Genomic DNA, 10,679 nt, shown 5'->3' with positions numbered 1-10,679 from the left:
TTCATGCTGGGGTGTCACAATAACTGGGAATTGGGGCGGGACGATTACAGATGACCTTCCTTATAACAACGATATCTTTCATTTGCCAAACTCTCAGGTATCTCACACTTCCTTCAATATCTCAAAAAGTCACCTATATTGACCTTTTGTAACAGGCAAATTTATTTACATGTAATTCATTCATGAATGCATTAATTTGCTTAAAGGCGGATCGGTCAAAATACTTTAGTCAGCCGGTAGCTCTGATTGTGTTGGAGGTGATGTGAGATAGTAGAATCATTCTGTTGGCGGGGTTTGATCACCTGAAGCCACAGCTACCAAGTGATGAATCTATTATCTTTAAACAGGACTGGAGTCTCAGCCTTATCTTTATGGCATAGAGGCAAGCAAATGAGGAACTGATATATCACTATTCGGTGGTGGCTGGTGCCCACTGGCACTGGTGGGGCAGAAGGCAGGGAGACCAACAGCAGGTGCAGCCAGAGCCAACTAATTCTAGTTTTGTCCCCATTCTCTTCCCTGCCGAGTTCTGTAAGGGCAACACTGAGTCGGAGGAGGAGGAGGAGGAGGAGGAAGCTGACAGCCAGGGCCACCCCCTGAACTGGATAGATAGGTGGTGGTGGATCAGCCCCACGGGTGCTATTAAATCATTAAATATCATTCAAGCAGATGAAGCACAAAATAAACAGGTTTCCCCATTTTTATTCTGCCATCTGTTTTTCCTGGGAGCTTTACTTTTGGTCTTGTAGCCATAGCTCTCCAAAATGCCATAGTCCTCTCCCACAGCAGGGTCAACTAACTCTCAGACGTCTCCAATCTCTTAAGGCCCTCCTCCTATCCACCAGGCATTACAGGTTCCTCATATGGTTCATCACTGAGGTAGGTTGGCTGTGAACCTTCACTGATCTGCCTATCAGTCAGGTCATAATGGCTCAGCTCAGGTGAATAGCTATCTCGCCTCTGGGCTGCTTGATTATCTGTTCCAGGCTTTTGAAAGGAAGACTCGTCTGTCTGCTGAGTATGAGATACCACCAGCCTGCCAGTTCTAATATTGATCCAGCTTCCTTCTGGCACAGAAACAACACTGTAAGTCACCTTTGATTCATGCTCCAGATCAACATATGTATCTACGCTCAGCAGCGTAGTTGCGCTCTGGTGGTTGCTTATCACTTTCTCATAAGGGTCCTGCATTTCTTCCCAAGGTTGCACAATGCTGATGCTTGATGAACAACTTTCAGATTGTACACTGCTACAGCAGGAGTTTTCGCCAGATTTTCCTACAGATTGCGTTACATCAGATTTCATTGGTTTTGTACTTCCAACTGTATCACTGCCATCCTCCACAGCTCCTCCATTAACACCACGAAGTGAACTTTTGTTTGTCTGCTGACCATGACTGAACAGGAACTTACCAGTTTTTCTGTTCAGCCAGATTCCATCTTCTAGAGAAATTATGCTATATGTCTGCTGAGCTGCATCTTCACCCTCTGTGTATGACGATAAGCTCCCAAGTGTTCCTTTGCTTTCAGACTCATCAGGCTGCTGGGTTGGATTTCCTAACGTATTCCATATGGTGTTACTAAAATGAAATTCATCACTCAAAACCTGCTGGGTTTTGTATTCCTGCTCCATTTTCAGCTCTTTGCCCTGCAGGCTTCCCTGTCTAGACTGTGGCACCCCTGCTGGCTGGCTGCCACGTCGGGAACCTTGCACCTCCATCTGCTGGCTGCCCCGCCGGGACTCCTGCACCTCCATCTGCTGGCTGCCCCGCCGGGACTCCTGAATCACCGCCTGCTGGCTGCCCCGCCGGGACTCCTGAATCACCGCCTGCTGGCTGCCCCGCCGGGACTCCTGAATCACCGCCTGCTGGCTGCCCCGCCGGGACTCCTGCACTTCCGTCTGCACCTCTGCCTGCTGGCTGCCCCGTCTAGATTCTTGCACCGCTGCCTGCTGGCTGCCCCGGTGGGATTCTTGCACCTCCGCCTGCTGGCTACCCCGCCGGGACTCCTGAACCACAGCCTGCTGGCTGCCCCGTCTAGATTCTTGCACCATTGCCTGCTGGCTGCCCCGCCGGGACTCCTGCAACTCTGTCTGCACCTCTGCCTGCTGGCTGCCCCGTCTAGATTCTTGCACCCCCGCCTGCTGGCAGCTCCGTCGGGACTCCTGAACCACAGCCTGCTGGCTGCCCCGCCGGGACTCCTGCACCTCCATCTGCACCTCTGCCTGCTGGCTGCCCCGTCGGGATTCTTGCACCGCTACCTGCTGGCTTCCCCGCCGGGACTCTTGCACCACTGCCTGCTGGCTTCCCCGCCAGGACTCCTGCACCTCCGTCTGCACCTCTGCCTGCTGGCTGCCCCGTCGGGATTCTTGCACCGCTACCTGCTGGCTTCCCCGCCGGGACTCTTGCACCGCTGCCTGCTGGCTTCCCCGTCTGGATTCTTGCACCGCTGCCTGCTGATTGCCCCGCCGGGACTCCTGCACTTCCGCCTGCTGGCTGCCCCATCTAGATTCCTGCACCGCCGCCTGCTGGCTGCCCCGCCGAGACTCTTGCACCATCACCTGCTGGCTGCCCCGCCTGGACTCTTGCATCTCTGCTTGTTGACTGCCCCGTCGGGATTCTTGCATCTCCGCCTGCTGGCTGTCCCACCAGGACTCCTGCTTCTCCGTCTGCACCTCCGCCTTCTGGCTGCCCCGTCGGGACTCCTGCACGACCTCCTGTTGACTGCCTCGTCGGGATTCTTTCACCTCCGCCTGCTGGCTGCCCCGCCGGGATTCTTGCACCTCCGTCTGCACCTCTGCCTGCTGGCTGCCCCGCCGGGATTCTTGCACCACTGGTTGCTGGCTGCCCCGCCGGGACTCCTGCATCTCCGCCTGCTGGCTGCCCTGCCGGGACTCTTGCACCACTGGCTGCTGGCTGCCCCGCCGGGATTCTTGCACCTCCGTCTGCACCTCTGCCTGCTGGCTGCCCCGTCTGGATTCTTGCACCGCTGCCTGCTGGCTGCCCCGCCGGGATTCCTGCACCACCGCCTGCTGGCTGCCCTGCCGGGATTCTTGCACCACCGCCTGCTGGCTGCCCCGCCAGGACTCTACCATATCTGGCACTGGAACCCCCCTCTTTTGGCTGTCCCATTGGAACTGTGGCATATCCTCCTGTATGCACTCTCCCTGGGATGGTGGCATCTCATTCTGTTGGCTCCTCACTGCAAGTTTGTTTTCAAGCTGCAACAGTTCTCCTTCTGCTTCTTCAGGAGACATTAGGGTTTGGGCTGCAATTAGCTCTGCTGTTGCCCCCTTATTCTCAGTTGGAAATTCTTTCTTACAGGTGAGCTCCTGCTCTACTCCATCTTTTACATCACTCTCAGATCCAGGCTTACTTGGTTCAGGTGCAGCACTCCTATCCATACTTCCTTTAGATGCACGCCTTAGTTTTTTTGCTATATAATCCTGAAGCCAGCTTCCCTCAGTTTGTTGACTGCTACAAGACATTAATGTGCCAGTTTTTCTGTTAATCCAAGTATTTATCTCAAGGGAAATAATACTATATGTTTGTTGAGCCTTTGCAGAGAAAGAGGTTTTCCGTTTTGTTTGACTTGTCTCACTTGCAGCAGCACTTGGCACTTCAGACTCTTTTTCAGCACCCAACTTGGCTCTAGTCCCAAGTGATTTGTCACTTTGGGATTCTGGCACAAAGGGCTGCTCACTTCCTCTCCGGGACACTGCTGCAGTAGGTGGCTGGCTGTCTTTCTGAGATTCAGGCAGGGTGCGGAGTTCACTGGGTTTCCGGGACTCAGGCACAAAGGGCTGCTCACTTCCTCTCCGGGACACTGCTGCAGTAGGTGGTTGGCTGTCTTTCTGAGACTCAGGCAGGGTGCGGAGTTCACTTTGCTTCCGGGACTCAGGCACAACAGGCTGCTCACTTTCCCTCCGGGACACTGCTGCAGTAGGTGGTTGGCTGTCTTTCTGAGACTCAGGCAGGGTGTGGAGTTCACTTTGCTTCCGGGACCCAGGCACAAAGGGCTGCTCACTTCCTCTCCGGGACACTGCTGCAGTAGGTGGCTGGCTGTCTTTCTGAGATTCAGGCAGGGTGCGGAGTTCACTGGGTTTCCGGGATTCAGGCACAAAGGGCTGCTCACTTTCCCTCCGGGACACTGCTGCAGTAGGTGGCTGGCTGTCTTTCTGAGACTCAGGCAGGGTGCGGAGTTCACTGGGTTTCCGGGATTCAGGCACACCAGGCTGCTCACTTTCCCTCCGGGACACTGCTGCAGTAGGTGGCTGGCTGTCTTTCTGAGATTCAGGCAGGGTGCGGAGTTCACTGGGTTTCCGGGACTCAGGCACACCAGGCTGCTCACTTCCCCTCCGGGACACTGCTGCAGTAGGTGGTTGGCTGTCTTTCTGAGACTCAGGCAGGGTGCGGAGTTCACTTTGCTTCCGGGACTCAGGCACAAAGGGCTGCTCACTTCCTCTCCGGGACACTGCTGCAGTAGGTGGCTGGCTGTCTTTCTGAGACTCAGGCAGAGTGCGGAGTTCACTTTGCTTCCGGGACTCAGGCACAAAGGGCTGCTCACTTCCTCTCCGGGACACTGCTGCAGTAGCTGGTTGGCTGTCTTTCTGAGATTCAGGCAGGGTGCGGAGTTCACTGGGTTTCCGGGACTCCGGCACAAAGGGCTGCTCACTTCCTCTCCGGGACACTGCTGCAGTAGGTGGTTGGCTGTCTTTCTGAGATTCAGGCAGGGTGCGGAGTTCACTGGGTTTCCGGGACTCAAGCACACCAGGCTGATCAGTTCCCCTCCGGGACACTGCTGCAGTAGGTGGCTGGCTGTCTTTCTGAGATTCAGGCAGGGTGCGGAGTTCACTGGGTTTCCGGGACTCAGGCACACCAGGCTGCTCACTTCCCCTCCGGGACACTGCTGCAGTAGGTGGTTGGCTGTCTTTCTGAGACTCAGGCAGGGTGCGGAGTTCACTTTGCTTCCGGGACTCAGGCACAAAGGGCTGCTCACTTCCTCTCCGGGACACTGCTGCAGTAGGTGGCTGGCTGTCTTTCTGAGACTCAGGCAGAGTGCGGAGTTCACTTTGCTTCCGGGACTCAGGCACAAAGGGCTGCTCACTTCCTCTCCGGGACACTGCTGCAGTAGCTGGTTGGCTGTCTTTCTGAGATTCAGGCAGGGTGCGGAGTTCACTGGGTTTCCGGGACTCCGGCACAAAGGGCTGCTCACTTCCTCTCCGGGACACTGCTGCAGTAGGTGGTTGGCTGTCTTTCTGAGATTCAGGCAGGGTGCGGAGTTCACTGGGTTTCCGGGACTCAAGCACACCAGGCTGATCAGTTCCCCTCCGGGACACTGCTGCAGTAGGTGGTTGGCTGTCTTTCTGAGATTCAGGCAGGGTGCGGAGTTCACTGGGTTTCCGGGACTCAGGCACAACTGGCTGCTCACTTTCCCTCCGGGACACTGCTGCAGTAGGTGGTTGGCTGTCTTTCTGAGACTCAGGCAGAGTGCGGAGTTCACTTTGCTTCCGGGACTCAGGCACAAAGGGCTGCTCACTTCCTCTCCGGGACACTGCTGCAGTAGGTGGTTGGCTGTCTTTCTGAGATTCAGGCAGGGTGCGGAGTTCACTGGGTTTCCGGGATTCAGGCACACCAGGCTGCTCACTTTCCCTCCGGGACACTGCTGCAGTAGGTGGCTGGCTGTCTTTCTGAGACTCAGGCAGGGTGCGGAGTTCACTTTGCTTCCGGGACTCAGGCACAAAGGGCTGCTCACTTCCTCTCCAGGACACTGCTGCAGTAGGTGGTTGGCTGTCTTTCTGAGATTCAGGCAGGGTGCGGAGTTCACTGGGTTTCCGGGACTCAGGCTCACCAGGCTTCTCACTTCCTCTCTGGGACACTGGTGCAGTAGGTGGCTGGCTGTGTTTCTCAGGCTCAGACATAATAGGCTCTTCACTGCCCATCCAGGACTTGGGCACAGCAGGCTGGTCACTATCCAGCTTGGATTCCAGCACAAGGGACTGTTGGCTACCCCTCTGTGAGTCAAGCATGAAGAGCTGTTTACTGCTCTGCAGCAACTCAGGCACAGCGGACAGATCACCTGTCTTCTCAGGTCCAGTGAACTTGGGCTGTTCACTGTCCTTTGGGATTTCTAGAGCAGCAGCGTCCCTCCAATTCTCAGGCATGCTGGGCTGTCCAGTGCTCCTCAAGTACTCTGGCATTTCACTGCCTCTTCGAGATTTGAGTCCCATTAACACTTCACTGTCTTTCTGAGGCACAGCAGACTGTTTTCTGACCAGCCAGGTGTCATCCTCCATAGGCTTCTCAATATCCTTCCAGACAGGTGCTTGTACTTGTTTTTCAGACTTGGGGCAGGTTGATTTTTGAACCCCAGTTTCACAACTTGTCATCATTTCTTGATCACCAAGCTTCTTTTCTTTCTCTCTATTAGCTTGGAGCCAACTGCAATCAGTCTGCTGACTGAGGTTTCTTATTAATTTGCCAGATCTTCTGTTTAGCCAGGTAGATTCCTCAATTGAAATGATACTATATGTTTGCTGAGCAAATGAGGCCTTTTGCTTCAGTGGTGCTGTCTTACTATCCAAAGAAGTGGGCCCCTCGGTCTCAGTTTCACGATCCACCTTGCATTCTGTCTCTTGGGGCTTTTGGTTGTCATGCTGGGAGTCCTGCTCAATATCCTGTTGATTAGGTTGGGGGCATACTTCCAGTTCAAGTGGGGGACTGCTCTGAAAATTCTCTTCCTCAGCCTCCAGAGGAGTTTCCCCAAGATCTTCCACTGCAGCGAAGATATTGCTATGACGGAACTCTTGAATTTCAGCCTGCTTGCTATTGCGGAGGGAATCTTGCAATTCCACAGGGAGGCTACACCGGCGGAATTCTTGTACCTCATGTTGTAAATGAGCTGGAAGACTGCCACGGTGGAGGTCTTGAACATCAAATTGCTTGGTGCCATTGGAGGAAAGTTCATGTGGGAGGCTGCCATGGTAATTCCCAGGTGCTTCAGAGGGCTGGTTGCCCGAAGAGGGATCTTGTAACTGAACTGGAAAACTCTCCTGATCAATTTTTTGCAAGTTAGACTGGCGGCTGCCATGGCGGGAACCTTGCAATTCACTTGTTGCACTAATTGCTGAACTGCCATGGCTATCTGTCTGTAGACTCTTTTCAAACAGTTCTCTTTTCAGAGATTCTGCACTATCTGTCTGCTGTGCCTGGTCAGTTATATTTCTGTGCATTTTTTTCAGTCTCTTTATTCTTTTATCTTCTGGCATTTGGTAGGACCCCTGTCTTTTTGGCAGCTGGTTGCCAGTCTTGGACTCCTGCTCTTTTGGCTGTTGAGTAATGTAGTAAGATTCTTCTGCTAAAGCCTGTTGACTAGTTTGCCTTGATTCCTTTCCCTCTGGCTGCTGAATGCTGCAGCGAGATTCGTGTACTGCATTCTGTTGCCTACCCTTTATTGATTCCTTTCTCTCTGCCACTTGTGGAATACTGCGGCGAGACTCGTTTGCTATAGGTAGTTGACTAGCCCGCCTTGATTCTTGCCCCTCTGGTTGTTGAATACTGTGGTGAGAATCTTGCGCTATCAGCTGTTGACTAGCTCGCCTTGATTCTTGCCCCTCTGGTTGTTGAATACTGTGGTGAGAGTCTTGAGCTACCGGTGGTTCTACTTTTGTATTTGCGTAAGCAGCCCTGCTTATTGCAGCCTCATGAAAAGGACGCAGAATTTCTTCAAGTGTTTCTGGGCCCCAAACAAAACTAGTTTGCTGACTGCCAGATATCATTTTTATGCCTGTTTTTTCGCTGATCCAACACCGTTCATCCATTAATTCAGTTTTGTCTAAGGCCTTACCTTGGGAAGATTTTCTGCTCTGTGGATTCTGGCCATGAACGGACTGCTGACTGCTACGCCGAGATTCCAGTTTCTCATATCTGGAGTCTTGCACAACAGGTTGCTCTGTCTCTTCAAGTAAACCAATAGCCTGTTCCTGGCCTAGGATGTGAGGGCTGCTGCTGCGGGATTGTTTCCTAAAAGATGTTTCACTCTCTGGTTGGCACTTCTCATTGCAATTCTGTTCCTCAGCACCAGGCATTTCTTCATTTCCAGGGATTACTTGGTCAAATGCAGGTTCAGAGTCATCCATTCTTCCTTTCACTTACAAACTGCTACAGTAGACACTTGAGGTCCACAGGTGCAGATTTGGCAAGCCAAGTATCTACCTCTTGCCAATCTCCACCTTTAGTTTAAAAAGCTATAAAGGAAACATGAGAGCTACCTTGTCTGATCCCACTTCACGGGGGTTGTTTTATTCTTTTCATCAGGGCTGTGACTTGTATGTAGATGGCGTCATTGTCTGGATGGCTGGCAGACTTTTTTTGTTTCTTGTTTTCTATTTACAGCCGGCTGGAATCATGGCCCTTATGACAAAACAACAGCCCTGGATTAGGTGGTCACCAGCTCTCCCCCTGTAGTGGTCTTCATGTTCTCACTCCAACTGCCTTTGTTCTAGAAGCTTCAGTAGCAGGTCTATGACATCATTGCCTTTTCTGGTCCAGCCATTCATACGATAAGAAGGCATTACTCCAGGGCTCTAGAACTGGGCACAGACTTCTTTGTGGTTGCCATTCAGGCACAGAAACTAAGCCTTTGGCTGTTCTAATAGGCTGGACTACAATTTGCTTTCTATGGAAACTAACTTTAGGAGGAGGTAACTAATAACTATTTCCATTAATGGAACTCTTAAAGTGTGGTGTTAAGCTTGCTCAGCTGGTTTAGGGATTGGAGGGTTGGTCACCCTGTTGATGGACCACGTTGCTGAATAGTGGTCAGTCAAAGAAAAGCTGGTGTTTTTGTCCCTGGGCCACGGCATGACTGATATGAGGCTTGAAGGTCAGATGGTTTCAAGCAGGGCTTGCCTGGGATCAGCATTCAATATACAGTACTGTACACATCTAACAACAACAGTGGTCTCTCTTTTCCATGTGTATGTGTTTCAATTTCAATGTCAGAACGTTTGTTGCTTAATACTATGCCTAAAGAAGTAGGCATAGTATTAAGCAATAAATGACCGTGTATTTTATAAGGACACCCAAACAAACAACAACAAAAAGACATTGCCCCAAATGAACTGAAGAGATGAGAAGCACCAGAGAAAATTACCAATGCAACTAACCGTTTTGCAGGGACCCAAAATGGGAACCATCACAATTTATAACGCACAAGGACCTGATGCACAGGGTTATTTTGTTTTTAAAAAAGAAAACACTGTGGTAAGAAGTCACATAACAATACCTGGTTAATCTGATTCGCTGCCAAATAACAATTTTTCCATGTGTTTTTAGTTTATTTATTAAATTTGTATACCACCCTTCATCCATAGATCTGAAACTCCACAAAATTAAGTTCTGGAATCATAGCTCTCTGGACTTTTTTTTTAATAAGTTGCTATGGAGCATGTACCAGGACCTCATGGCACACCTCACTGACAGGGATGTACCTTGGTGTAGGACTGTAGGTGGCCCGCAAGGCTTTGTTGGAAGCTTAAGCTTTGGGAGTCCTACACTGCAAAGGCAGCATTGACATTTCCTCATGCCAGAGAATTCTGTTAGATATGTTAGCATACCTGCATTGTAATTTATTCATCTATCTATATGCATGGGAAAGTTATTCCTCATTTTTAATCAGTCATGACAAAGCTTTTCCTGCAGCGAATCCCCACACAATTTGACATTAACTTTTGGCAATTAATAATCACATTAAGCAGTACATGCAACAGTATATTCAAAAATAAAAGCAATGCCTTCAGTAATACTGTACTTTTTAGAACTGATACTTTTCCTATCCAGGAAATCTTCAAAAATACCCATCATGTACATTTACCTCCTGTACAAGTTTGTCACAGTTGAATACAGTTATGTTAAAAGCCTGGGTAAATACGGTAAATATGTTTTAAACAGCTGGTGAAAGCTCACCACATTAGGTGCCTGCTATACCTCATTGGGGAGCTCATTCAACACACATTCAACGGGGGCCCACTGCAGAGAAGGCCCTTCTCCAAATTGCTAAGAAGTAAACCTCGGTAGGCTTTGCCAGACCTCTGTAGGCTGAGGGCAACCTCCAAAGATTTTAGTGAACAGGCAGGTCTATATGGAATAAGTCATTATTTTAACATTATTTTAGATAAGCTGGCCATAAATTGTTTAGGCTGTTCCAAATTAATAACAACATCTGAAACTTGGCTCAGTAGCACAGTTAACCTGTGAGGGAGGGAGGCTCCAGGACAAAATACATTCCATCATCTTCAGACCACATTGGCCCTGAGAAAAATGAAACAATTAATCCTGATATAAGAAATGAAATAACATTACAAACTAAACCTCAGTAGGGGAAGCCCCAGATGTAAACTCAAAATTCCACTTCACCAGTTATAAATCCTGTAACAGCAAGAGCTAGTGAATACTAGCACAGGAAACTCCAGGTTACATCCCTGCTTTGCCATAAATCTCATTGGGTGAGCAACAGTAATTGTACACATCTGTATTTAGTGTCTATTCCCTGCATCATCAGCATTCTCTGTATATGTCCCTTTAAAAACTGGAGCCAAGTACAGGACTAAGGAGTCCAAGACTCCCATCCAAGACTCTCATCCCGTGAGTGATTTGATGACATTGTTATATTCATATGGGA

The 10,679-nt window shown here is 50.4% G+C and overlaps 1 protein-coding gene across 1 annotated transcript; it reads right to left on the bottom strand.

Annotated features, from left to right (window-relative positions):
• Positions 1 to 670: 670 nt before the first annotated feature.
• LOC309378532 (uncharacterized protein) lies at positions 671 to 6,387 on the bottom strand (the record flags this gene model as incomplete). The annotated part of the gene is made up of 3 exons (XM_081926656.1): positions 671 to 2,337; positions 2,410 to 2,575; positions 2,648 to 6,387. 3 exons carry the CDS (start codon positions 6,385 to 6,387, stop codon positions 835 to 837), a joined length of 5,409 nt encoding a protein of 1,802 aa, XP_081782782.1. The 3' UTR covers positions 671 to 834.
• Between the last annotated feature and the right edge of the window lie 4,292 nt (positions 6,388 to 10,679).

This window comes from Podarcis melisellensis, assembly GCF_964234715.1.
Source record: "Podarcis melisellensis genome assembly, chromosome: 1".
NCBI classification, from domain to species: Eukaryota; Metazoa; Chordata; class Lepidosauria; order Squamata; family Lacertidae; genus Podarcis; species Podarcis melisellensis.
The sequence above is the reverse complement of the archived record's forward strand: the minus strand, read 5'-3'. Positions and strand labels throughout refer to the sequence as shown.